Genomic DNA, 27,371 nt, shown 5'->3' with positions numbered 1-27,371 from the left:
CAGTAGCGCAGCGGGCAAGGTGGGTGCCATGGCCCTGATTGAAGGGGTGGGTGATGAGGTGACCATCCTTTTTGCGGTGCTTGCCTGCCTTCTGGTGCTGGCCCTCGCCTGGGTCTCAACGCACACCGCCGAGAGGGCCGACCCACTGCCCCAGCCGTCAGGGACCCCAACTTCAGCACAGCCCAGCAAAGCCATGGCAGCCATCAATAGCATCAGGGGGGCGGCCCCTGGAGCCGAGGCCCCCACCCTAAGACACAGAAGTCAAGCTGCACAGCCAGAGCCTGGTATGGGGCTCCCAGCAACACCACATCCACCAGACTCCCCACAGGAGCCCCTCTTGCTTCGGCTGAAATTCCTGAATGATTCAGAGCAAGTGGCCAGGGCCTGGCCCCAGGACACCATCGGCTCCTTGAAAAGGTAAGCTGGGCCATAGTTGAATGAAGATCAAAGGAAAACACAAAGAAATGGGGTTGGCGTCATCCTGGACTTGAGAGAGCCACCAGAGACTTCCCCCTTATATGTAAGATGAGGGAACTGAGGTCTCTATTACACACTAGTCCAGTCCTTGTCCCCTGATAGCAGACTACCCCAGTGAGGCCAAGACCTGAGTGGTGGAGTGGAGGGCAGAAGGAAGGGCGGGTGTTCTTCTGGGGTGGGAACTGGGATTGGCTGATGCCTGCTCTCTTACTCAGGGCCCTCTCTCCTCAGGACCCAATTTCCTGGCCGGGAACAGCAGGTGCGCCTCATCTACCAAGGGCAACTTCTAGGAGATGATTCCCAAACCCTGGGCAGCCTTCACCTCCCTCCCAACTGTGTTCTCCATTGCCACGTGTCCACACGGGTCGGTCCTCCAAATCCTCCTTGCCCACCAGGATCAGAAACAGGCCCTTCTGGGCTGGAAATAGGCAGCTTACTGCTGCCCCTGCTACTTCTGATGCTCCTACTACTCTGGTACTGCCAGATACAGTATCGGCCCTTCTTTCCCCTAACTGCCACACTAGGCCTAGCTGGCTTCACCTTGCTCCTCAGTCTCCTGGCCTTTGCCATGTACCGCCCGTAGTGCCTCCACCGGCGCTTGGCAGTGCTGCCAATCCCTCCGGACTTCGCTCCCCACGACACAGTGGGAGCTGCTGTCCGCCCAGGCCTGCCTCTCTGGCCTGCTTCTTCCTGCTGTCCTGGAGCCCAGACCTGCACCACAGAGGACTCCAGGGCCTGGCAGAGCCCCTTCCCTACGACTTTAATGGAGCTGAGCCCACTCCTGGAGCAGCTGGCCCTCAGCCCCCACTGGCATGGGTTGCTCATGGTCAGGCAGATGCTGCCGGTGCCTAGACCCTGGGCAGAGACGGACAACCCCACTGAGCCCGTCTCGGTGCTCTGCCTGAGTATTTAGCCACCTCTAGTCACTAATATTCCTTGGGCTGACCTGGGGACCTAGCAGAGAGGAAGCAGGGGCGGAAGATTGTTCTCTGGAACACGTGCAGATTAAAAAGCTTAAGTTTTCACTCTTGCTGTGTCTGGGTGTGTGGGGGCCATGGCAGTGGGGCTGGGAGCCCTTGCTCATTGAGAAAAAAGCGAGTGGAGAGCATGGAGGGGCCCTGCTTCAGTTCCATTTCTTTCAAGCCAGCAGTCAACTTATTTGCTACCCTTCTCCGCACCATCTGCCCCTGGCGTCTCAGCACGCCCCGTCGCCTTTCGCACAGCTTCCGGGAGGCGGGGCTTGAGGCTCCTGGGCGCGCAGGGCCAGACGGGAGCCACATCTCTGCGGTCAGAACCTAGCTAGGATTGGCGTTAGGGGCGGCCGTGCGGGGGCTGCTGGGAAGATGGCAGACTCAGCGGCTAGCCGATGAGGAGGCCGCGGGGGGCCCCTGGCTCCCGGGCCCCAAGACCGACTGAGGAAGCGACCTACGCGGGGCCTGGGGAGCCATGTAGGGGTGGCGCCTGCCAGGGTGGGCCGCGGGAGCGGGGCGGAATTCGTATTTGCGGCGGTGACGGCGGTTTCCCGAGGCCGGGGTGGGTGTGGGGGCCCTGACATCGCCGACTCTGCGCCATTGCAAAGCTGGGCACTCGGGCTACACAGGCGCCCTGCCAGGTGGGCGCTGCATTCTCATTTCACAGGTAAGGGGACTTAGGCAGAGAGACGAAGCCACTTGTCCAAGGTCACACAGCTGGTAAGTGGGAGCGCCTAGCATGGAACCCAGGACAGTCGGACAGCAAATCCTGCGTTCCACCTCTGTGCTGCCGCCGCCTCCCGCGGGAGGGGTAGGTGGTCGGGAGGGCGTGTCAACGGGCCGACTGGGGCTCCAGACTGGGCGCGACCACCAAGCCCATTTATGATCTCGAGTGTAACCCCTTTGTCTCTCCGGGCTGTGGTCTCCATCTGTGAAATTGACGGGGTAGTGCTAGCCCTGCTTACCTCGTACGTTTGTAAGGAGGAGCAGAGGAGATGACGCATGTGAAAGTACTTTGTAAATGGCACTGCTTTGAGAACAGTACTCTGGGTCGAAGAAGTAAGAGGAATGGGGGGTGGGGAAGACTGAGCACAGCCAACACAAAAGGGTGACCACGGATGGGGAGTGAAGTAAGCAGTAAACAGCAGGGCTTTCTCCCCTTTGGAGAAAACCTCACCCTCCTTTTCTGGGCCACCCCTCAGGGTCTCCATCACCCAACTCAATGCTTCGAGTCCTGCTTTCTGCCCAGGCCTCCTCTGCTCGGCTGTCTGGTCTGCTGTTGATCCCACCAGTACAGTCCTGCTGTCTGGGGCCTGGCAAGTGGGGGGACTGGCCCTCGGGAGGCAGCCCCCACGCGGGTCCTGTGCAGGGGCTGCAGCGACTTCTGGAACAGGCGAGGAGCCCTGGGGAGCTACTGCGCTGGCTGGGCCAGAATCCCACCAAGGTGCGGGCCCACCACTACCCTGTGGCACTTCGTCGCCTGGGCCAGCTCTTGGGGTCTCGGCCATGGCCCCCTCCTGTGGAGCAGGTCACACTGCAGGACTTGAGTCAGCTCATCATCCGAAACTGCCCCTCCTTTGACATTCACACCATCCATGTGTGTCTGCACCTTGCAGTTTTACTTGGTGAGGAGAGGCTTGAGGAGGATTTGGGGGAAAGGGGCAGTTGATGGAAAAGTAGAGAACAGTAGAGAACCTAAACTTAGACAAGAATTAACCTTTTAGGCATTTTGCCCATAAATGGCAGATAGTCTGGCACACTGGCTGCTGCTTCCCGTCCTCTATCCCCATGAACATCAGGAGTCAAACAGCATTTTTTCCAGCTTAAGGAGCACCACCCAGATTCCCATCAATGTAGTGCTCTAGGAGCTACTAAAAGTTGTCACAAATGGCTTGAGATGAGAACTTACATGCCCTTTTTGTATAACACTCTCCCCAAAGGCTGTTCTAATACTTTATGTTCCCATGGTATTTTATCTCATTCCAGTGTTTCCACTTAAACTGCAGCAAAACTTTCAGATTGGGAAGTGGAGAAAAGCTGGGAATCCATTAACTAAACCCCATGATTATAACAGAGCCAAGCATACTCTTATTCCTAGATGGCCTTCTCTGATCCTCTCCCTCAGGATTTCCATCAGATGGGCCCCTGGTATGTGCCCTGGAGCAGGAGCGAAGGTTCCGCCTCCCCCGGAAGCCAGCTCCCCCTCTGCAACCTGTCCTTCCTGGTGGGCAGAGGTTGGAAGCTGCTCTGAGCTGCCCGCATTTCCTGCGGCATCCCCGGCAGCAGCTGATCCGCAGCCTGGCAGGTGCCGGAGGGGAGAGTTTAAGGCAGGTGGGATGGCGAGGTGGGAGGTGGCCTAAGAGTCTAGTATAATAGGCTAATTCTTCACAGAGGCAAGGCCAGAGGAACTAACTCCTCACGTAATGGTGCTCCTGGCCCAGCACCTTGCCCGGCACCGGCTGCGGGAGCCCCAGCTTCTGGAAGCCATTGCTCACTTCCTGGTGGTTCAGGAAGCCCAGCTCAACAGTAAGGTGGGATTGCCTCCCACCCTTTCCTGCTCCTCTCTGACTGTTGTTATCCTCAGCCATTGTCAGGCCAGCCCTGCCCACCTGTCTAGCTTTATTGCCCTTTTTTCCTAAGCAGCTAACTTACCCCCACTAGGCTGCTTGCTCAGTGCTCTGGGGCTTCTACCTTTGCTGACATCCTCCTTGGCCTGTCCCCCCCATAAGCACCAGGAGTGCTCAGTGCTTTGCAGTTTTTCAGAGCACTCTTAACACCATCTTAGTTTCATTGGTCCCACTCAGTCCTTCAGGGTGAGACCCCACAACAATTTGTCCTTCTGCCTGTTTGGTAATTATATAGGACTTGAGACATGTTTATACTGTTTTAAGTTCTGGTGTGTATGTTAGGGAACAGAGGGATAGGTTCTGCCTTCACAGCTACATTATAAGTTTGAGGGCCAAGGCACCCTAAATTTCAGTTTACAAAGGATAACGGGTAACTTTTGCAGCTGTGTAATAAGCTGCTTTTCCTCAACAGGTGGTACAGAAGTTGGTCCTGCCCTTTGGGCGGCTGAACTACTTGCCTCTAGAACAACAGTTTATGCCCTGTCTTGAGAGGATCCTGGCTCGGGAAGCAGGGGTGGCACCCCTGGCCACTGTCAACATCTTGATGTCATTGTGCCAGCTGCGGTGCCTGCCCTTTAGAGCCCTGCACTTTGTCTTCTCACCAGGTTTCATCAACCACATCAGTGGTATGCAGACAGGGTGGCTGACTGGCCCAAGGCTGTGGTGGGAAGAGCAAATGGGAAGGAGGGTCTGCAGCCCAGTGTGCCCAGCCCCTGCTTTCCCCTAGGCACTCCTCATGCTCTGATTGTGCGTCGCTACCTCTCCCTGCTTGACACAGCTGTTGAGCTGGAGCTCCCAGGATACCAGGGTCCCCGCCTTCCCCGGAGGCAGCAAGTGCCCATCTTCCCCCAGCCACTCACCACTGACCGTGCCCGCTGCAAGTACAGGTGGATGGGGCAGCTGGGAACAAGGGAAGGGAACCAGCCCTAAAGCCAAGAGCAGAAAAACCAAAGGGACCATGAAATGTTCTAGCTGCCTTAGAAAAGGCAGTCATACAAAAAGACAGATGGGCCTGAATCAGTGAAGGCATTTGCCGAGAATAGAGCTAGACCAAGACAGAGCTTGGGGAAGAACTCGGGGCCTTCCCCACTATCAGTGTCCCTTTCCCCTCAGTCACAAGGATATAGTAGCTGAGGGGCTACGCCAGCTGCTGGGGGAGGAGAAGTACCGCCAGGACCTGACCGTGCCTCCAGGTTACTGCACAGGTGAGCACAGGTGGGCAAGCAGCAGGCCTGGGGAGCAGACAGGACCCTGGCTAAAGGTTGGTGGCCCCTATCACCCTTTGCAGACTTCCTGCTGTGTGTCAGCAGTAATGGTGCTGTGCTTCCTGTGAGGACTCAGGATCCCTTCTTACCATACCCACCAAGGTCCTGTCCTCAAGGCCAGGCTGCCTTGAACCCCACTACCCGAGACCCTACCCAAAGGTAAGGAAAGTGGGGTGGGAGGGCCTCCTGCTCTCACAGACTTGCTGACCCTGACCTTGGCCCGCTTCCCCTCCAGGGTGGTTCTGATGCTGCGGGAACGCTGGCATTTCTGCCGGGATGGCAGGGTGCTGCTGGGCTCACGGGCTCTGAGAGAGCGGCACCTTGGCCTAATGGGCTACCAGCTCCTGCCGGTGAGAGACACCCCTGGTCTGCCCTTTATAACTCCTAGCTCCTCATACTTCTGGTAACCCTGCCTCTCTCCACAGCTGCCTTTTGAGGAACTGGAATCACAGAGAGGCCTGCCCCAGCTGAAGAGCTACCTGAGGCAAAAGCTCCAGGCCTTGGGCCTCCGCTGGGGGCCTGAAGGGGGATGAAGGGAAGTAGTGGGTTAGGATGGCCCCCCCATGGGGGGCAGGCAATTTGCACTTTGGCTTCCCTCTGTTTTGGTTCTCATTAAAGTCCTTTTCCTTCACTATCCCCATCACTCGTCTGGTTTCTGGGGCAGGGAGGGGCCTGGGTTCCCTACCTCTTTTCCATTTATGTCCCCCCTCATACAGAGACAAAAAGCAAGGGATAGACAGGGGCTAAAGCACTTTACTGCAGGAGTGAGGACTTTAAATTATTCACTTAAATAAAAATGAGGAAGAAGGAGGTGGCAAGACCATAACCCCAACCCCTGGTCCCTCTGTCCATCAGTCCCTCAGGCTGGTCCCTCCAGCCAGCAGCTACACAGGCATAGGCATCTCGTTGTACTCATCCACACCCTCCCGCTCATCAAACACTGGCTCCGCCTCATTTGCATCCAGCTGTGGAAGGGGATGGTGGGTTTTAGGTTGGAACCATTTCCGAGAACAAGGGGGAAGGGATGGGTGGGTGGGAGCAAATAAGGGAAGATGTTCTTACACATTTCATCTCTCGCTCGGTGAAAATGCGGGTGAGCACCACCATGCGGAGCGGCACTGTAAGGATGAGGATGAAGGGAAAGGCCAGGGAGGCAGCTGTGGACATGACAGCCCAGAGCAGGGCCAGGCAGAGCAACTGCAGGGCTGTGAACAGGTGCATACGGAAGGTCCGAACCTGGGGGCAGGAGGGTGAAATGGAGACTGATGACTTCAGGCCTCTCCAAGAGCCTCCAGCCACAGTCCCTGGAGCTGACATTCAGGGCCCAGATGACTCAGATGGAAGTAGGAAAGGAGGCACCTTCTTGGGTGTTCATCATAGCCCAGGCTGCACAGCATGGACAGTAAATGATGGCTGGCTGACATGGGGAGATGGGGCTGGCAGGTGACCCTGGTAGACCAGGATGGGTAGAGGCCTGGGGGTCCTTTTGGAAGGGGTCTCACCTTCTTGACATAGGTGACATCTGGGTGGTGTTTGGGCGGCATGAGCAGAAGGTGCAGCCGCTCATAGAACTGAATCCCATTAAGGGAGGTAACACCCATATACAAGAAAATTCCAAAGAGCACAGCCAGTGGTATCTGCCGAAGCAGATCTCCAATAACCAGGGAGAGACCTGAGGAAGGAAACAGAAGTTGGCCTAGGGCTCCCCCCCTCACCAGGGCTCCACTAGGAAGGGTGGGCAAGGGGCAAACATACCCACAAGCAGGGCAACTAGCAGCCCCGTTACCCGCTGCTCCTTGACCTCCTGAATCTTGGGCTTATCCCCAGGAGCCACAGCCTTGCTCATGACAGTGAGTGCGTTGGCATGTGTGACGGAACGGACAGTGGCAGCAGCCAACCAGGGTAGGCCAAAGAGAGCACAGATGCCACCCATGGCTACAATGAGCAGCAGGTCCAGATGGAAGCCGGAGCCCTTCTGTAGCATGCGTTCCTTTTTGGAGATGATCAGCCTGGGGAGCAAGAGGGCTCCTGCTCCTGCACCATGGTCAGCCAGGCACCTGGCTTAGCTGACCACCTTGTCTTTCTAGCACTCCAGCCAATCACCTCCTGCCTGTGTGGTCCCTGTACATGCCCACTGCCCTGGGCCAGTTTAATTCTCCACTCAGACCACACAGCCCCACCAGGCACTGCTAGGCCGGCCTCTCAGTCTCTACTCCATCCCCTCACAGCACCTTAATGCTTACTCATGCTGGGGCACTTTATACACTGCCTACAAAATCAACTCCAGCAGCCAGCCAGCACTTAAAACCCTCTGAGGCCTACGGACTCTGCAGCTTAAATTTGTAAGCAGGGTCTCCCAGGCTGGGAACCACAGCAGTCTAGGGCCTCTCTCCCCTTGAATACACTCAGTCATTCCTGTCCTGTGTGTGCAGCCCCCCTTACCCCTCCAGTCAGGCCACTCACGTGGTGATCTGAGTCTCCATGAAGATAAGGATGAAGACGAGAATGGCAGGCAGCAGGCTTGCAACCATCATCCACACAGGGAAGGGGCTTGTCTCTCCCAGGGGATTGATGACCCAGCCCCGTTTTTCAGGAGCTGTCACCGAGAACCCACTGGGTACACTCAGCTTCTGCAGGACAGAGGACAGGATAGGGGAGTGCCACGGTTAGTGCTGAGGACGTGCTGTGGGAAAATTTAGTATCCACTTAGCTTCATAAGAGGCTCTAGACTTGCAGGGGAACAGTGGAAGTAACCCAGGCAGTACCTCTTTTTGGCTATGTGGTTATGCCTTACCTGCGTGTAGGTGTCCTCAATACTGTAATCCACAAGCACCATGATGAGGATTGCAATGGGGACCCCAAAGTCCCCGATGACCCGTCGGATCTGAGGGCAAGAATTGTGCTCAGAGTCTTCCTGTTCCACTGCAGCCCATCCCTTCCTTAGCTCACCTCTTCCTACCCTCATTCCTACTCCTAGCCTTCAAAGACACACACCCGGCCAGGGAAGAACCGGCTATTCTTGAATTTGCGCAGGAAGAAGGCAATGAAGAAGGTGCCAGCCATGAGCACCAGCGACAGGAGGGCTGTGTTGGGCTGGCCCCGAGGCCTCCCCTGCCCAGACGAGCTCCAGTTTCCCAGTCCCATCACTGCTTCTGCCCCAGACCATGTCTTATTCTTGCCACTGTTGGTCTCTGGGCTGTTGGAGACTAAGCAGCCATGGAGTGGATGCTCCTGAAAGATCTAAGGAGAGGAGGGCCACAAAAGACTCCATCAGTGAACCAGGAATGGGGGCAGAGCACAGCAAGGGTAGGCAGGCCACAAAACCAGATGTGACACAGGGCAATGTGGGCTTAAGAGGGCCAAGGGAGGGAAGGGACTAGAGGAGGTTAGCCTCTTCATGAAGGCAGCAGGGCAGTGGACTGAAGAAAGGAGGAGGGTACTTGGCATGGGGGACCTGGAGGTACCAGGTCTCATAAACCCATCAGATAAATAGGGGTCTGATGCACTCAACTGTGACTGGGTGCCACCTCAGGCCTTTTCCTTTGGGTTCTTCTGTACTATTTGGCGTTTAACACAAGGATGTGTTACCCATGTAATTAAAACAGTTTTTAAAAGCTTGACCTGAAGCTTCAGCATGAATGCTGGAGACAGGGAAGTGGTGGCAGACAAGAGGGCTCCACAAGACTGCAGCCCCAGGGGAAGCTCTGTGTCAGCCTGGCCTCAAATCCAAAGCAAGGACCAAGAGAAGGAACAGGACTTCACCTGGCTCCCTCTTGTCCTGACCCCAACCCGTTCTTGGCAGGCTTGCCTACCTTAACCAGTTTGTAGAAAGTCTCATAGATGAATATGAGAGAGATGAGGAAGGCAAAGATCTCCTGGGTGAAACGGGAGACAAAGCGCACCAGGAAGCTGCCCTCCAGGGCCACCATGAGCAGGGCCAGAAGCACCAGCCAGAAGCCAATCCATACACGACCCACCAGGTACTCCAGGTTGTTGCTGCTACAGAACTGGGGTGTAGGGGGACCAGTTAGGCCGAGAGATATGGGGTGAGAAGGGGCTGAGAGGGTCCAGTCAGGCCCAGAGTTATGGGGTAGGCAGATGAGACAACTGGGGTCCACAGTATAAGATGAGGGAATGAGATAATTGGGGCAGGGGGGTTCAGTCAGACCAAGAGCTATGGGACTAAGGGAGAATACCTAGGGTGCAGGGACTAGGGAAAAGGAGGGCCAGCCCCAGAGCAGCCTCTGGACACCCTGCTGGACCTTTACCGAAAAAAAGGCCTCCTCAAAGACCAGCAGTGGCCCTGAGAAGCCGATCACCAGCAGTGGCTGAGCCCCTAGCAGGCAGAAGATCACCCCCTGGAGTGCTGTGGACATGATCAGCTCCGAAACCCCAATCAGATCTTGTGTCTTCTCTCCTGAGGGCAGAACCAGCCCAGGGTCTGTCAGTCTAAGCTCTGTATGGCCCACCCTCCCATCCACTCAAAGGCTCTCCCTACCAAGTAGTCCACCAAAGGTGATGGCAGGAGACAGGGCAGCAAAGTAGATGAAAATGACAGCAGCCAGACACTGGGGGTTGAGTGCATCTTGGAAGTCACTCAGGTAGTGGGGGTAGCGGCGTCGCACATCACGGATCAGGCCCCCAAAGGGCCGGCCTGTCCGCCGAAGGGGATCATCTTCAGCTACGCCTGCTGCTTCTACCATCTGCAGAAGCGCTGCAACCCAGGCCTCTATTAGGGCCCCAGGAGAGTCTTCTCCCTGCCCCCCAGAGGCACAGCCACCCTCCCCTCCCCCATGGCAGCTCAGTTGGTTCTAGGTCCTGTTCTAGCCCGTACCCTTGTCTTGGGCAGACTTGGGTTCCAGCCCAGCCGCAGTGGGCAACAACCGCCCCTGCTCCTCCCGCTTCTTGAGCATCTGGCGCTGGAAGTGAGCTACAGAGCGTAGCAACTCCTCGCCCTGCACCTCCGAGGGCGGCAGCACCACACTGCAGTCCAGAAAGGAGTTGATGGCTGTCAGCAGGTCCTCCCGCTCATCTGCCAGGTAGGCTGCCTCGTGGAATTGCTGACAAAGCAGGGCCATGGTCAGTGGGACACAAGGAGGAGGACAAGGTTGGGGGGAGGTGGTGCCAGGGAGGAAGGTGAGCAGACCTTGTCGGACATGAGGGTGGAGATTGAGCGGCCTATCTCGTGGTAGTCCATGTTGGCACTGCTTGGGCCCAGCAGCAGAAAAAGGAAGCGCACGGGTACAGGCACCTCGAGAACTGCGTCCAGTTCTACTGCCTCCCGCAGCCGCACAAAGGCCATGGTGGGGCGGGACAGGAACTCCACACACCCTAGAAAGGTGGGCGTCATGGGCAAGAGCAAGGCAGCAGGAACAAGGCAGGCTGACGACTCCATGAAGACTGTGCCTGAAGGTTTGGCAGCCAAACCACCCCTGCCCCTAAGACTTGCCCCACATACCCACAAGTACCACCGTTGCTTCTGCATTCTCAGGGATCTTCTCTAGCAGCTTCAGCTCATGCTTGGACTTTGAGCGAGTGATGCCAGCAGGTGGGGCTGGAGGGGGCAACTCTCGCTGGGGGAAGAGGAGAGCAGAGCTCAGTCCAGCCAGGCCCTGTCCTTCTGTGCATCTCTGAGGCCACCTCATAGCCCTGCAGCTAGTCTATGGCAACCAAGACCAGGTAAGGCAGAGGTGTGTCTTTCCCTTACCTCTCGCTCCACCTCCAGGCGGGTCTCAGGAACACCTCCAATGAGAGGCTCTGTGACATGGGGGTCACTTTCCACCCCGTGGCCATGGTGATGACCCAGAAGGGAGCCCAGGGAGCCAGCTGAGATGTTGCGGGGGAAAGAGAAGTCCTTCTCATCACTTGGGTGGCTGGTAGGGCAGAGGGCAGTGAAGTTAAGAAGGGCAAAGAGCTGGGGGCTGGTGAGAGGGTTAGGGGGAAAATATAAAGGATGCTCCTGGGCAGGGCTTCACCTGTGTTTCAGCAGCAGGGCTCGCAGCACATTGGCTCTATCCTCAGCCTTGATCTGGTCAGAAATGACCATCTGTTCTACCACCTGGTGGGCTATGCCAGGCAGTGTCTGCTGGTCCAGGTCTAAGAGCACAGCTCCTGAAATAAGGACAGCATAGAGGGACCATGATCCCCAGATCCAGAAACAAGAGTAGGGCAGGGAATAGCCAGGTAAGCGCAGTCCAGCAGGTTCTGATCCTGTTCTGCTGCCAAAGCCCAAGTTGCATTTCCTCTCTGGCCTCAGTTTCTCTCCCTATGCCCATCCACCCCTAAGAAATATTATAAGCTCAGTTATCAGAGAGGTCATAAGGCCAACCTCCTCTAGAGAGCCTACCTTGGCTGAACTGCTATTCACTGTTAAAACTCTTCTTCTTAATCAGCCACATAATGCCTCTGTCAAACATCTACTCTAGAATCTAGTTCTGTCCTCTGGAACAAGGCACAGTCTGCGGCTGTGGTAGTTATGTTTGTGTGTCAACTTGGCTGGGCCTGGTTGAATGGCTGGGCAGCTGGTGGTAGTTATTCCCCATGATGAGACAGGCAGTCAGCTTCATAGTGGGATCTACCACAAGCAGCTTTGGGTATGTGGTCTGCTTCCTGTATACAAAGAGAAGCCTTGGGAATTGTCTCTAACTTATGGCACGTTTGGATGCTGCATGTAACTGTGTCGTTGTTCAGCAGCCTGTCATGCTCTGGCAACCTTGGGACTTACAATGGACTTAAATTAATGGTCTGCCATGTGGTGTGGTAACATCAGGACTGTGCCATTTTATTTGTCAACCTTGGGCTTCTCAGCCTCAGCAGCCAGCAGCTCTCTGAGTGAAGAAATGCCTCTAGCTTCAGTGGGCCGGGAGCTGGAAGCAGAGCTGAAGCTCAAGACTGAGGGGCTTTCACCTAGCCCCTAGAGCCTGGCACTTTGAACTTGGACTTAAAGCCTCCAAATTGTAAGGATGAACTCCTGTTGTTCAAGCCATCCCATTTGTAGTATATTCTTGTCAGAGCAGTACTAAGTAACCAGAACAGCAGCCTTGTCCATATGATGGCTGTTGAGCCATAGGAAGAGATACCCTCTCTACCCCAGGCTTCTCAACTACCCTCCTTCAGTTCCCCAAGCCCACTGGACAGTTCCCTAAGCTGCTCACTGGACAATTTCTAGACCTCTTTCCACCTTGGTCACTGATCTGGAACTGCCATATCATAGAGAAATGAAAGTCCCTTGAAAAGTTACGGGATAATGGCCATACATATTTGGGAGATGATATTTCTATATACGTATTTGTATGTGCTATGAGAATGTCCATATAAATAGAACTAATAGGGGCCAAAGTTATGGTAATTTTTTAGCCACAGCCAGCCACCATGAGGGAGCAAATTATTGGGCCTGTGGGCTCAGGATCATGATCAGGGGAAAATCAAGCTCAACTGGCATAACATATTAACACAAAAACATTGTTCTACATACTACTTTGGTGAATAGCTAGTGGGGTCTTAAAAGCTTGTAAGTGGCCATCTAGATGCAGCAATGGGTCCCTCCTTGTCTAGAGCAAAGAAGAATGAAGAAAACTAAAGACACATGGAAACAATCAGTCCAAGGGACTGGTGGACCACACAAATCTCAGCCTATATGACCCTGAGACCAGAAGAACTAGATGGTGCCCAGCTACCACTGTCAGCTACTCAGCAGGAGTACAGGAGATCCAGGATAGAGTGGGAGAAAAATGTAGAACAAAATTCAAAATCATAAAAAGGACCAGGCTTATTGGTCTGATGTTGTTGTATTGTTATGTGCCATCGAGTCAGACCCGATTCATAGTGACCCCTCCTTGGGTTTCCAAGGTGGTATCACTATGGAAGTAGATTGCCCAACCGTCCTTCCAAGGAGTGGCTGGTGGGTTTGAACTGCCAGCCTTCTGGTTAGCAGTCGAGTAACCCCTAAGACTATGGCCCCTAGCCACCCTTTCGGCTTGGAATTGAACTCACTCCCGTGGCTTCCAGCCAAACAACAGACAGACATATAAGGTGAACATTTACACAAGGTAGGTACACTGCTTAGAACAATAGATCATGGGAGACAAGAAGGGTAGCATTTGCACAGGGAGATAGCTCAGAGGGCAGGAATGCACAGGAAAGAAGGACACAGAGAAAAAGCATCCACAGGGAGGAAGTGGAAAGAAAGCTGTTGCATTATGGGGATTGCAATCAATGTCATGAGGCAAAATACATATGCCACTGTATGGAAAATCAATTTGCTCTATAAACTTTTACCCAAATCACAATTAAAAAATAAAAAGAAAAAAGAAAAATTAACAGAATAGCAAGTCTTCAAATTTCATAAAAGGCTCCAAATAGCCAAAAATCTTTAAAAAGAACAAAGTAGGAGGGCTCACATTTCCCAATTTTAAGATGTACTATAAAGCTGTAGTAATCAAAACAGACTGACACTGGTATACAGACAGACACAGAGATCAATGGAATAGAATTGAGAGTCCACAAATGAACCAACACATTTTCAACAAGGTAGTAAATCCATTCAATGGGGAAAGAAAAGTCTCTTCAATAAATGATGATGGGACAACTGGATAGCCAAATGCAAAAGAATTTAGTTGGAGTCATACCTCACACCATATATGAAAATTAACTCAAATCAAGGACATAAATGTTATAACTAAAACCAGAAAACATAGGGTTAATGCATTGGGGTCTGGTTTTCAACAGTAGATTCTTACATATGACACCTGCAAGATGTGGAATCATCTTGCAGAAAACAGGGCTTTAAACTGGTTCATTCTGGTTCAATCCCCTGCTAAGAATTTGCATTTCCACCTCGATATACTGAATTAGAATCTACATTTTAATAAGGTTCCCAGGTGATTTTTTTTTTTTTTTACTCTTTATTGTGATTTGGGTGAAATTTTATGAAGCAGATTTGTTTTACATTCAACAGTTCATACATATTTTCTTTTGTGACACTGGTTACATTCCCTGCAGTGTAACAGCTCTCCTCCTACTTCCTCCCTGTGGTTACCCATTCCCTGTGTCCTTCATGTCTATGCATTCCGTCTTGTGCAAACGCTGCTCTTCTGATCTCCCATGGTTGATTATTTTAAGGACTGCATTTCCCTGGTGTAGGTGTTCAGTTCATAGGTCTGTCAATAGTTTGGCTGAGCATTAAGCCATAGGAATGAGTTCAATTCCAAAGGATGACTCAAGGTCATAGTCTTGGGGGTTTCACCAATCTGTATCAGATTAGTAAGCCTGGTCATTTTTAGGATTTTGAGTTTTGTTTCACATTTTTCTCCCACTTGATCCAGGTCCCAGGTGATTCTTATGGGATCTTGTTAAAATATAGATTCTGATTCAGTATATCTGGTGGGAACGTAAATTCTCAGTAGGGGGTTGAACCAGAATGAATTGATTTAAAACCCTGACAGGAAGTTATTTGGCCTTTGTTTTTAGTTCCTTCTATATGTACCAACTCCTAAGGATAATGAATGGGGGCTGACCAAACCAAGAAGGACCCTCTGGGGGCCTGATACTGGCTAAGCTTCACAAGGCATGATGTAATCTATCATAACCATGTGGGGAAGCCAATAAGAGTGCTGAACATGGAAGCTCAGATGGAGCTTCCTGGTTGGTGATCATAGTACATCTCTCTTTGGAACACAGAATCTCTGTACTGTGGCCCCTCCCAAATATCACCCTGTCTCTTCATTTATATTCTTCTTTACATTAGAGCTATTATTGCAGTTAAGTATCTCCTGTGAGCTCTGTGAATCATTCCAGTGAATTACTGGACCCAAAGGACCAGCGGGAGGTGGCTGGTCTGAAGAGGAGGGAGTCATGTGGATTCCCAGGCTTGCAGCTATTATACTGAGGGGGTAGAAGAAACCTCCAAATTTGAGGCTGGCTGGTCTGAAGTTGAAGGAATCACATGGACTATCAAACATGTGGCTAATACCTGATGACGTAGCCCTGGGTGGCTAGGGATGAGAGAAAGAAGGCTTGTGTGGGGAGCTGGGGTCTGAACTTAACAGGGAAGAAAAGTTGAGATTTCTGTAAGACACATGGAATGTGGAGTGGGATTTGTTATCCACTACACAATTTGGTGTCAGAAGTAGGTGATCTTAGTTTCCCTCTACTGGTGTGTGCAACACCAAAAGCATGAGCAACAAAAAACAAAATAGGTAAAATGGACTTCATCAAAATTAAGAACTGTTGTGTATCAAAGGACTTAACCAAGAAAGTGAAGAGACAATCTATAGAATGGAAGAAAATATTTAGTAACCATATATGTGATAAAGGTTCAATATCTAGAATACAAAGAGCTTAAACAACAACAAAAAGATAAAAAACCCATTAAAAAAACAAGCAAGGGACTCGCATAGACATTTCTCCAAAAAAGATATACAAATGGCCAACAAGGACATGAAATGATACTCAACATTTTTAGCTAGTGTTGTTGTTTGTTGTTGTTGTTGTTGTTGTTGTTGTGTGCCACCGAGTCAGATCTGACTCATAGCGACCCCTCCTTTGGTTTCCAAGGTGGTATCACTACAGAAGTAGATTGCCCAACCTTCCTTCCGAGGAGTAGCTGGTGGGTTTGAACCACCAACCTCCTGGTTAGCAGTCAAGTACCTTAAGCACTATGCTACCAGAGCTGTTGTTGTTAGCTGCCATCAACTCAATTCTGACTCATGGCAACCTCCTGTGTGCAGAATAGAACTGTTCCTCTGGGTGGGTTCAAACTGTCAAACCTTGGCTAACAGAGAAATACTTAACTGTTTAGGAAACAAAACCACAATAAGGTAACACTTCACTCCCACTAGGATAGCTCTTACTAGAAAAAAAGAAAAATAACAAGTATTGGTGAGGATGTGGAGAAACTAGAACCCTCATTGACTGCTGGTAGGAATGTAAGATGGTGGCGCCATTGTGGAAAATAGTATGGCAGTTTCCCAGAGAATTACATATAGAATTAACATATCACCCAGCAATTCCACTCCTATGTATATACCCAAACAAATTTAAAGCAGGAACTCAGATATATGTATGCTAATGTTCATTGCAGCACTTTTCACAATAGTCAAAAGGTGGAAACAACCTAAGTGTCCATCAACAGATGAATAAAAAAAACAAAAAACAAATTCACTGCCCTCGAGTCGGATCTGACTCATAGCAACCCCTCCTTGGGTTTCTGAGGAGGTTGCCCAACCTTCCTTCCAAGGAGTGGCTGGTGGGTTTGACCCACCAGCCTTCTGGTTAGCAGTCAAATGCCTTAGGCACTATGTTTCCAGAGCTCCCAACAGATGAATAGATAAACAAAATGTGGTATAGACATACAATGGATTACTCAGCAATAAAGAAAAATGAAGTCTTGATACATGCTGTGACATGGATGAATTCTGAAACTATCATGCTGAGTGAAATCAGTCAGTCACAAATGGACAAATATTACATGATCCACTTATATGAAATGTCTTGAATAGAGACCATAGTTTATTAGTAGTTACCAGGGATGGGAGGGAGGAGAAAATGAGGAGTCATTGCTTAAGGGGTCCTGGGTTCCTGTTTGGGGTGATGACAAACTTTGAGAAATAGTGATGAATGTTGCACAGCACAGTATATGTGATTAATGTCACTGAATTGTGCACTTAAGAGTGGTTGACACAGTATTTTTTTTGTGTGTGAAATATATTTTATCACGATAAAAAAAAAGTTACCAGGCCATTTACTGGCAAGGACAACTTTCAGGAACATAGAACCAAAAAACACAGAAAACCAACAGCCCCAGAACAGACAGAAGAGAGATCACAAAGCCTAGTGATAAAGCTCTTAAACTTTGGCACTTTACCTCTAGACAATCCCTCAAGCCTCACTCAGAGCCTATTTACTTTTAGTTTGGATACAATTGTAGCAGGAGGTTCTCAGCCCTCATCTGCTAGAAATAGGCCATCTGACAACTACAGACAGTGAGTGAAAACCCAATGGGAAAGAAGAAACAAGCAAACAGGAGAAACATCATATGCAAGGGCTCAGAAGTCCTACATGCTGTAGGCATTTAGTAAAGTTTAAAAGCCCTACAGGTTAGATCACATTTTCCAGAGTCTCTCTTAAGATGATCATGAGATCTGCCAAGCATCTCAGAACACCATCAAAACTGTTTTAAAATGTTAGCACCCAAAACACATCAGCTTCTGCTATCTGAAAATATCCCTGAGAAGCTGCTTGCTGAAAGTGCTAGATAAGAGATATTTGTATAAATCCTGCTCTGAAATCACCCAACAATGACCCCTAGCCAGAAGGTGGAGTAGTACTTTATGGAAATAAGATGCTCTCTCCTGAGTGCTGGTAAAATTACATACCATGTTGTGCAATAAAAATTTTGGGGGTATTTGGCCATTTGGTCCTCTGAGAATGGGGCCTAGGACACAGTAACATTCTGGAATGAAGACTGGCAGGGGATGAGGAGGGCAATGCACAAGGCAGTTACCATGGGCCAGGGTCCGGCGGAGTTCCAGGAGACTTCGGAAGGACAGGGAGGCCACATGGGGCTTCCCCCAGCGCTCTGTCTCCTCTTCTACATCCTCCTCAAATTTGATCCAGCGAGCTGTCTCCCGCCACTGAGGCTCTTGGTTTTTGTCCAACAGCAATTCATTCAGCTCCACAAATACCTTAGGGTGAGATGAGAGGGCATCTCAGGATGTAGAGCTAGAGGTCTCTAGGGATTGGGCCCTCAGAGAGTAGCAAAAATGGGGTATTACCCTGTACGGCACAGTGGGTAGTGTACAGGCTTGGGAGTCTAATAGACCAAGAGATCTTGGGCAAGTCACTAGCCAATTAGAGACTTAGTTTTCCTCATCTGTAAAATGGAGCTAATAATACCTACCTCAAAGGGCTGTAGTGAGGATTAAAAGTATATAGAACATTTAGCATGATATACAACTCATAATGAGTGTGTGAAACTGGTCACTGTATTTATATAATTATGTTGCCATTGTTCTATATTGTTAAGTCAATTCCGATTCATAACGATCCCATATGACTATGAGTAGAACTGCCCCACAGAGTTTTAAAGGTTGTTATCTTTACAGGAACAGATTGCCAGGTCTTTTCTCCCACAGAACAGCTGGTGGGTTTGAACAATTGAGCTTTCAGGTAGCAGCCAAGCACTTAACCATTCCACCACCAGGGTCCCTTATATAAGTATAATCCACTACCGTCGAGTCGTATCTGACTCATAGTGACCCCTCCTTGGGTTTCCGAGATGGTATCACTATGGAAGTAGATTGCCCAACCTTCCTTCTGAAGAGTGGTTGGTGGGTTTGAACCACTGGCCTTCTGGTTAGCAGTCAAATGCCTTAGGTGCTACGCTACCAGAGCTTCTTATATAAGTACAGAAGTATATAAAAGGAGCTCTGGTAGCATAGTACCTAAGGCATTTGACTGCTAACCAGAAGGCTGGTGGTTCAAACCCACTAGCTGCTATATATACATATTCATATATACACAGTGGGATTTTGTCTGGTTCCATTTATATATATTCAAGAGCTGGAGAAATGAATTGAAAATGACATAAGAGTAGTTACCTCCTAGGGACACTGACTAGGAAGAGGCATGAAGGAACTTTCTGAGTGCTAGAAATGCTCTATCTCTTAATCTAGGTATTAGTTATCCATTTGTTTACAAATGTAAAATCCCACTGAGCTGTGCACTTGGCACAAATGTACTTCATTCTGTCTGTTACACCTCAATAAAAAGGTTAAGAAAGTACAATGAAGTGGCCAGGGTTCAGGACCAGAGGCCTGAAGTTAAAGATAAGTACATCACTGAGTAACTAAGTGACCATGGCCAAGTCACTGCACTTGGTTCATGGTGGATGCCATCTGTGCTGCCTTCTTCACAGGTTTTTGGGAGGATCAAATAAGAGCACCAAAATGACTGTACTTTAAAAAATGAAGTGCAGTGCTACACAGGGCCACTGAAAGCCCTGTGTTTACATCAGAAAAAGTTGCCTCCTCTTCTCAAACACCTCACTGCCTTGTGCCAGAAAATGGACATGATATTCAAATCAGCAATGTCAAAGCTGTGAACGGTGCCCTATTAGATGTGGTACTCTTGTGCAGTGTACTCTGTGCACAAGATCACTGCTTGTCTGAGAGGTAGGTGGAGGGGGCTCCGGGGGAAAGATAGAAAAAGAGATAATAGAAGTGCCTAAAGCAGAGTACAGTACCTCATGGGGCTTGTGAGGGGTTCGGGGCCGTGCCCGAAGTGTGGGACCAGGCTCCCTCCCTTCTCGGCTGCCTGGCACAGACCCTTTGGCATTCTTCCGCACCAAGTGCCGCCTCACACCAGGAACATCTTCAAACCGATGACCTGCAGAGCAGGAAAGGGGTCTGGGTTGGGTTCCCTCTTTTTCTCCTACTCTTTTCCCCACCAGTACTGGGCTTTACCCAGGCCCCAGCACTCACTCTTCATGAGGTCTAGGTCAGCCGTGGCCAGCGTCTGGGCCTCACTCTCATCCGTGGGGACACGGGGCAGCAGTGCCTGTTCAGTGCCGGTCATGCTCCCAATGCGCCTCCTTTCCTGAAGGTTGTAGCTGCGATGCCCAGGCTGGGCTTTGGTCAGCGGGCGCCCTGAGGCACCTCCATCATCACCTCCTGCTGTGCCGCTGGTCACTGCCACCACATCTTCCACTAGAGCTCTGGACAGATAAAGCAGCCATCAGCTAGACAAAGCCAGCCTCCTTCCCATTTCCAGGGACCCATGCAGGGGAACCAGGATTGGAAGCACATTGGACCCACCCCTTCCTGATTCTCCCCTCTTGGGCATTGTGCATGTGTAAACAGACTGCCAGGATTTAAATCCTGACTCCACTCTTTACTGGCTGTGCAACTGTGAGCAATCACTCAAGGCATCTCTGAACATAAATTCCTCACCAGGAAAATGGAGCAAAGCCCAGTCTCATGTGGTGCTGTGAGAGGTGAGATTCTGGAAAAGTACCCAGTGCAGAGCCCAGTTTGTCACAGATGCTCCTGGACATTAGTTCCCTTGACATTTCTCTGCTCCTTATGGCCCAGGCATACCCCTAACCAGCAGGACTAGGAGGTCTGCAGGGTCCCATATCTCTAATTAAATGGAATAAAGGACGATGAACTGACCTTTTGTAATTGTAGACACCTTCCATCATGGTAGTAAGAAAGTTATTAACTATTGGTCCCTCACAATGCCATCCTTTCTCCCAGACTAGAATGCCTTCTCTTTCTCACTGACATCCTAAGGGCATAACGGTCTTACTGTATCACTTCTAAACCTCTTTCCCCACTATCTAAAGCTGCTTCAATCTCCAAGCCCAAGTCCCTCTCCCATGACCCCCACTGCCAGGCTTCCTCTGTGCACTCTCACCTTCTGTGCCCTTGTTCCACTGTGCCAGCTCAACAAATGTGACCCACTTTCCAAATGCCATGTTTTTCATTGAAGTCCCCTCCCTACCCCACCCCTAGCTCTGGTCCACAGTTAAGAGTCCACCACGAGCCCAGTTCCACTGCACACCACCGCATCTCCTAGCAGGCCTGTGCACTCTCTGGGGGCTGGTGACATGTCCTTCATTTCCCTGAAGTCCTTTCCACTGCCTGGCACCCAGAAAACAACAGATATGGGATAGGGCTGACTTTGAGATCTAGTTCAAAGTGATTTCCACCAGGAAGCCTTCTCTGGTTAACAACCCCATAATCCCGTCACCACTGGTGCTGCCACTGCCTGAATCAGGTTGTACAACACAAAAACCTGTTCTAGTGCCACTTCACGTGGCTACATTTGGTTTCCAACTAGAGTGACTGGCAACTCTACAAGAACAAGGAATGGATCTCCTGTTCCTCTCAAACCCTTGGGGCCCCAGCGGGTGCTTGGAGGTCACCCAGTCCAATCTCTGATCCAATACTGGATGCTGCTTTATCTGAGTTCCAGTGAGGGGTGTGGGGAGGTGGAGAAGCAGCCTCTGTTCCATGCCAGGCTTAGAACACTTGGAACTTTCATTCACACCACCCCCTTTAATCCTTACTACCACCATGTGAGAAAGTTGTATTGCTCCTGGTTTATAAATGAGCAAACTAGGGCTTTGTGAGGTTAGTTATTTGTACAAATAACCACCACGATGGAAGGTGTCTACATGCTCATGCTTTTCCCCACATCCCCACCCTGACCCTGGGTCAGGAGAGTTCTGCTTGGGGATACTTGCTGACTGAAAGGAGGTACACTTACCCAGTCTGGGCCCCTTTGGTAGCCCAGGGAGCTGTCTCCTGATGGGTTAGTGGTAGAGGGGGAGAGGGACTGGTCCTTTCTGCCTTCCGGTCAGTACTATCATCCTCCTGGAGGAAGAACTAGAGCAGGGACCAAATGTGAGCAGGCTAGGCCAGGGACCCTGCAGACAGCTCCCAGGGGACTTTGCCCCCACTTACCTGTACCAAAGAGGGTGTGGAAGTAGGGGATGGCTGGGTAAGTACCCGGGCCCCCTCAGCCTCACTGGCCTCATCCTCATCTTCCTCACCCTCCTCAATGGTGGGGGTTTCCCCAGTTGGGGAGGCTCCAGGGCGCCGGCGAGGTTTCCGTCCTGGGCCCTGGGGTGTCTTGCGGCGGCGGGTATCCGGAGGTAGGTGGGTAGACAGTGGGTGATGGATGTGGTGGGAGGACTGGCGGTGGTCTGCACAGAGGAAGGGAACTTGGTTGTGGGCAGGCACAACTTCTCTCCCCTTGCTATCCTGGCCTGCAGCCCCGGCCCCTCCCACCTGGACCCTAGCCCCTTCCTTCCCAGGTAGTCAAGCCTGAGCTCCCTTACAGCCCCTCTTACACTCAAAGTCTTCCTCCCCATAGCTGCGGCCTGGCTCCTCTCCTCCTCGAGACCCAGCCTCCTGCAGAATTTCATCAAACCGCTCCACACCCAGAGTGCGGTGAAGTTCATCTTCCTCCTGCTCCAGGAACCCAGGTGTCCCAGGACTTAAGCTCTCTGGCTCTGGCTGTGAGGAAGTAAGAGTAGACAATACACACAGGGACTCACCACAAATCACACCCCAAGCACCACCATGCTCTGTGGTGAGTACCAACTACTCTCATAAGGCTCTAGGCAGGTGTAAAGGACCTGCTGTCGAAGTCTCAGTTTCGGCAGAAGTCCTGTGTGCCCCAGCTCCTCTGCCTCCTGGATGTAGAGTGAGTGAACTGGGTGGGGAAAAAAACTCCCTTTGGCTGGGAGAATAGCTGCTGAGCTCAAAAAGTAACTTCTAAAGGCAGGCTGGCAGAGCTCTGACCTGGACTTCCAAGTCAAAACTGAAACCCAGCCTTTCCTGGGGTGGTGGGAGCTTCTACACTTCACCTTGCTGGTGGAGCTCCCGCTCACCCTTTCACTGCAGAATGCACCCCTTTGTGCCAACCCAGTCTGGCCCCTCGTCCCACCCCTCCCCCCACCCTCACTCCCCCACCTGAGTCATCCTGCGGGAGTGGAGCAGCGGCCAGCAGTGGCTGGGCAGCAACTGCGGTGGTGGTGGTGGTGGTAGCGGTGGCGGTGGCGGCGGCGGCGGCAGCGGCAGCGGCAGCGGCAGCGGCAGCAGCAGCAGCAGCAGCACTTGGGAAAGCTCTGCCCAGCTAGCTGCCTGCTGCCTAGCCCCTGCGGCTTTGGTCCAGCCCCCCACCCACCCCCTGCTGGTGTCGGCTCCAGGCACCGCCAAATATTTGCTCAAGAGCTTCTGGACCTGAAGGGCATCAGGATCTCCAAGGGCGGGGGTATGGAGCCCCCTCCGTGGTGGTGCCGGCTGCTAGAGCCAGGAAGAGCAAGGGGAGGAGGGCTGGGAAGAAGGGCGGGTCTTGGGGAGACACCGAGGTGGGGATAGGAGCAGCTGTGGGGGGTGGTGGCAGGGATATTGGATACAAGAAAGGGGGGGAGTCAGAGGACTTGTTTCTGCTCTCTTTGGGGAGGGTTCCTGCCCGGACCATCTCCGCAGCTCTACTGGGCCCCACCAAGCTCACAGCCCCTTTTTTCCCTTAAGCAGCCCTGAGGGAGCAAGGTGGAGAGGAGCAAGTGCAGATGCTAGCCCTTGGGGCAGGGAAGAGGGGGTCTCGATCCCCTCGCACCTGAGGCCGCAAGAGGAAGTCCATGGCAGGCAGGAGTGAACCTGGGAAGGAGGGGGAGGGGACCTGACAGTGCCCCTTCTCAGTCACGTGCCAGGCCGGGCCAAAGTGACCAATAACGGGCCTGATTGTGGCACCAGGGGTTAATCATTAGATTCCAAGGGAAAGTCGGGCGGGGCCACGTGGGGAGTTGGCCACGTGGGGACCAGGAGGGGCGGGCCTATGTGGCACGTGGAGCGGGGGTGGGGCCCGGCAGCTAAGAGTGCTCTGCCCCGACTCAAAAGCTTTGTTTCTAAGGCAGGTCAGAGAGGGTCGCTGCGTTAAGGACCCAGGGTCCCCAGAGTTCTTCTCCTGCTGAGGTTAAACACAGACCTACAGGAAAAACAGCCTCAACTCTCCCCATTAGGGCTGGAAGTCTCTGACCCCCACCGCTATCCACGCGGGACCAGAGTGTGATGGCAGTGCCCCCTTCTGCCCTACATTAATGCCCGGCTCTATCTACTCCCCTCCACTTCCTCCTCTCCCCCCAATACATGCATGCACCACACCAGCTTCTGGCTCTCGCCTAGAGCCAGTCCCTGTGAACTTGAAACTTGAGGCAGAAGGGACTTGTGGCAGCGGATTAGACATTAGACCGCTAACGTCCAGCCAGGCACCAGAGGGCGGGCGGGTGATACTCACAGTACAGAAAGAGTCTGCGCCCGAGGTGGGGCGCCGGGGGGCGCTGCTCATGGCCAAATCTTAGCCCTTTTCGCTGTCGCTGAGGCTTTCAGGGCAACAGGGCGGCGGCATAACCTGGGCAGGAGACAACCAGTCACCATGGAGAGGGGCCAGGCCTGAGGGCACCCAGCCCTGTGAAAGCCAGGTGGAGGAGACTTCTTCAGTGACCACAAGAGTCTTGTCGCTGCATCAGGACCTTTTACACTATGAAGGGCCTTGGAGTGGCCCTTAGAGGTGGCAAGTGCAAAGAAGAGAATTGTTTATAGGAAGCAAAGAACAAAGAGAGAGGAGGGAGAAGACTGAGGGGAAAGAGCCCCACAAAGGGCCCAAAAGCTAAGCAGGGTGAGGACAGAGGTGGAAGAGGGTGCAAAAAAACCTGAGGCATCAAGGAGTCTAGGCTCAGCATTTGAGAGAGAGAACAGAGGCATCTGGCTGGGAGGGATAAAAAGCAGGGGGGGGGGGGACGAGGAAAGGGCCTGGACAGGAAGAGGAACCAGGGCTAAGGCTATGTATGGTTCGACACTAGGAAGGGGACTGAAATGAGAGGGGGTGATGGGGAGTAAGACACACTGTGCAACAGAGAGGTGGTGAAGAGAAGGCAGCTGCCCAGATAGAAAGGGGAGAAAGAGAGCAAAGGGAGGAACCTGAGAGAGGGGGAGGCCTAGAGCACTGCACCACTCTGCGCTCTGTCCCTTCCCCTGGCTCTGTGTAGGGGAGGTTAGTAGGGGACATGGAGGAGGGGCAGGAACCTAACTAAACTCACTCAGTAGGGGGGAGGAAGGGCCAGACTACAGGCTCAGGCTGGGTAGAGTTTTATACTGGGGGAGGGGCTGTGTGTGTGTGTGTGTGTGTGCGCGCGCGCGCGCGTACACACACGCCCCCACCCCCGTGCTGTCTGAATCCCTCTGCTCTCCTAACCAGGGGAAGGAAAATCTGAAGTCGCAGGGCTGATACCCTCCTGACAATGACTAGGATTTTCTGAGAGGGTCTATGTGTGTGGGGAAGGAGGGGCAGAAGAGGAGCTGCAGTTGGGGAACCCACCCAATCAGTGCAAATCAGAGTAGAGTAAGCTCAGAGGGCTCCTAAAACTCTAGGAAGGTAGAAATACAGTATCCGGAGGGTGCCGGACTTAGGACTACTTTGCAGATGAGAAAGGTCAGTATAGGGTCAAATAATATTGGTCTGGGTTGGGGGTCAGTCCAGGGTGGGGAGCCTGGGGCGACACATTCCTGGCAAGCCTCCAACTCAGCTGACCACTCTTCCTCACTTCCCCCTCAGCAGGCCTTCAGCCAGGGCATGTCTGGTGTGGAGGAGTGGTGCATAGGGCTTGGCCGAGGGGGGAGCAGCACCAGTCTGGGAAGGGTGTAGGGAGTGTCTGTCCAGAGCACCTACAGGTGCCCCGCCCCCACTGTAGGCAGTGCCCTCGGTGTGCTCCTCCATCCCTTCCTCCTTTTACTCCCCCTATCTCCCCCAACCCTCGCCTTTGCAGAACACAAAGCAGCTTCTGTCCAAAACATCGGTGGCGATAATCCGGGGTGGGGGCACATTCCCGGGACCAGCCCTGACCGGCCCGAAGGATTAGCATCTCTACCCTTGCCCAAAGGATTAGCACCCCGACCCCCACTTGGGCATTAACCACACTCCTAAGTGAATTTGCACATTCCACAGCTCTTCGATGTGGTGCAGGCGAGAGGAAAAGAATAAAGTGAACCCTAGATTTCAGGGAGCACTGGCCCCCAACCCAGCACGGATACCCTGCCCAGGAAAACCGGCCCCCAGGAGTCAGATTCAACTCTACAGGCTCATCTTTCCCATCCCCACCCAACTACACACTCTTCTGCCTGACCCCTCGTCCTGACTTGACCTATCACCACCACCCCCACACCCTGCTCCGCCGCCCAACTCGGAGGTCGGGGATGGGGGTGGGGGGGCCTCCTGCAACCCCTAGGCTGGGCGCCCAGAACTGACCTGAAGGATAAAGTATAGGGCCGTCAGGGAGAGGTGTAGGCTGGAGCCTGCCCGAGTCGGGAAGGTCGGCGGAGCCTGAGATACCCCTTCCTGGTGGCAGGGGGCGCGGCACCCTTGTTTTAGGGAACTCTGAACCCCAGAATCCCCCCTTCTGACCCGCACTCTGTTCGGCTTGCCATCCTTATCCCTAAGATCTAGCTCTCCGCACCCCAGTCTCCTCCCTTTCCTTCACTTCCACTCCCTCCCCACCCGAAGTCCCGGGTTCCCCCTTTCCTTTTCCCTCCCTTCCTCCCAACGCAGCCCCGGCCCTCCCCCGCCATCTCCACTTGGCTTACCCGCTAGATCTGGACTTCGTTTTTCCGGGGTCTCAGGGACTTTTCCCCTTCTCCGATACCCTCGCGCGCTCCCGACAACACCCCAGTGCCCACCCCGGGGCGCGCCCCTGCTGTTCGCAACTTCTCTCAACTCAACTTTCCCCCGCGCCCCGGGCAGGCCAGCCCCCTGCGTGCGCGCCCCCCGGCGCACGTGCGCGGCCCCGCAGGGTGGGGGCGGGGAGGGGTAGGCGCGGTGGCGCGCTCGCAAGCACTGCCGGGCACAGCGAGCCTCACGGGCAGGGCGCCCCTCTGCTTCGCAGGGCACTGGGCCCACAGTCGGCCGTTCGGGGATCGCCTCGGGACCCCAGCTCCAGGCTGGCCAGGCTGTCGTCTCTTCAACCGATTATGGCAGCTCTGTGTAGTGCCTAAGGCGCTTGATTGCTAACCAGAAGGCTGGCGGTTCAAACCCACCAGCCACTCCTCGGAAGGCAGATGGGGCAATCTACTTCCATAGTGATACTGCCTCGGAAACCCAAGGAGGGGTCGCTATGAGTCGGGTCCCACTCGAAGGCACATAACAACAACAACAACAACAACAAGCGCAGAAAGGAGCTGGCCTCACACTGGGAATCGCGGGCAGGAAAACCGAAACGCAGGTGGTCAGGAAATTCAGGGCAGAAGAATTGAATGGTAAATTTATCAGATTGAAGACTCTCTTGACCCCCCCGCAAAACCTAACCAACCAACCAATCCCACTGACTCAAGAGCCCTGCCTTTGCCCAAGGGGCGGAGGCGGTGAGAGAGGGGGGTGGCGGCTGGAGGCTGATGCCCGTTACCCAAAGCTAACCCGGGAGAGAGCGCCGTGTTCTGCACTCCTCCCATTCCTGAGATGACCCGGAGCGA

The 27,371-nt window shown here is 52.8% G+C and overlaps 3 protein-coding genes across 3 annotated transcripts; 2 read left to right on the top strand and 1 right to left on the bottom strand.

Annotated features, from left to right (window-relative positions):
• The first annotated feature begins 28 nt into the window (after positions 1-28).
• On the top strand, positions 29-1,060 carry TMUB1 (transmembrane and ubiquitin like domain containing 1). Its single transcript, XM_007950125.1, has 2 exons — positions 29-417; positions 709-1,060. Exons 1-2 carry the CDS (start codon positions 29-31, stop codon positions 1,058-1,060), a joined length of 741 nt encoding a protein of 246 aa, XP_007948316.1.
• Positions 1,061-1,843: 783 nt separating this feature from the next.
• On the top strand, positions 1,844-5,873 carry FASTK (Fas activated serine/threonine kinase). Its single transcript, XM_007950122.2, has 10 exons — positions 1,844-1,925; positions 2,651-3,073; positions 3,574-3,753; positions 3,840-3,979; positions 4,488-4,701; positions 4,803-4,962; positions 5,189-5,280; positions 5,364-5,499; positions 5,576-5,690; positions 5,766-5,873. The coding sequence occupies exons 1-10, from the start codon at positions 1,844-1,846 to the stop codon at positions 5,871-5,873; spliced, it is 1,650 nt and encodes a 549-aa protein (XP_007948313.1).
• A 351-nt stretch (positions 5,874-6,224) lies between these two features.
• SLC4A2 (solute carrier family 4 member 2) lies at positions 6,225-23,493 on the bottom strand. Its single transcript, XM_007950120.2, has 22 exons — positions 23,470-23,493; positions 22,196-22,361; positions 21,807-22,048; positions 21,610-21,728; positions 19,821-20,053; positions 19,583-19,725; positions 17,843-18,023; positions 11,316-11,451; positions 11,048-11,213; positions 10,799-10,913; positions 10,487-10,671; positions 10,175-10,400; positions 9,839-10,054; positions 9,609-9,757; positions 9,153-9,347; positions 8,335-8,580; positions 8,135-8,224; positions 7,804-7,970; positions 7,096-7,349; positions 6,843-7,012; positions 6,403-6,576; positions 6,225-6,305 (listed from the first exon to the last, which is right to left on the bottom strand). Exons 1-22 carry the CDS (start codon positions 23,491-23,493, stop codon positions 6,225-6,227), a joined length of 3,678 nt encoding a protein of 1,225 aa, XP_007948311.1.
• Positions 23,494-27,371: the final 3,878 nt, after the last annotated feature.

Source organism: Orycteropus afer, unplaced genomic scaffold, assembly GCF_000298275.1.
Source record: "Orycteropus afer afer isolate SDZICR_OR568_19922 unplaced genomic scaffold, OryAfe1.0 scaffold00264, whole genome shotgun sequence".
Taxonomy (NCBI): Eukaryota; Metazoa; Chordata; class Mammalia; order Tubulidentata; family Orycteropodidae; genus Orycteropus; species Orycteropus afer.
The sequence above is the reverse complement of the archived record's forward strand: the minus strand, read 5'-3'. Positions and strand labels throughout refer to the sequence as shown.

Bases quoted from the DNA above. Each gene is read 5' to 3' on its own strand.
- FASTK (XM_007950122.2), top strand. From the start codon at position 1,844: ATGAGGAGGCCGCGGGGGGCCCCTGGCTCCCGGGCCCCAAGACCGACT. The intron at 4,702-4,802 runs GTATGCAGACAG...GCTTTCCCCTAG, and splicing joins TTTCATCAACCACATCAGTG to GCACTCCTCATGCTCTGATT. The intron at 5,281-5,363 runs GTGAGCACAGGT...CACCCTTTGCAG, and splicing joins GCCTCCAGGTTACTGCACAG to ACTTCCTGCTGTGTGTCAGC.
- SLC4A2 (XM_007950120.2), bottom strand. From the start codon at position 23,493: ATGGACTTCCTCTTGCGGCCTCAG. The intron at 22,362-23,469 runs GTGCGAGGGGAT...ACTTCCTCACAG, and splicing joins ACTTCCTCTTGCGGCCTCAG to CCAGAGCCAGAGAGCTTAAG. The intron at 10,055-10,174 runs GTACGGGCTAGA...CCTGGGTTGCAG, and splicing joins CAAGTCTGCCCAAGACAAGG to CGCTTCTGCAGATGGTAGAA.
- TMUB1 (XM_007950125.1), top strand. From the start codon at position 29: ATGGCCCTGATTGAAGGGGTGGGTGATGAGGTGACCATCCTTTTTGCG. The intron at 418-708 runs GTAAGCTGGGCC...CTCTCTCCTCAG, and splicing joins ACCATCGGCTCCTTGAAAAG to GACCCAATTTCCTGGCCGGG.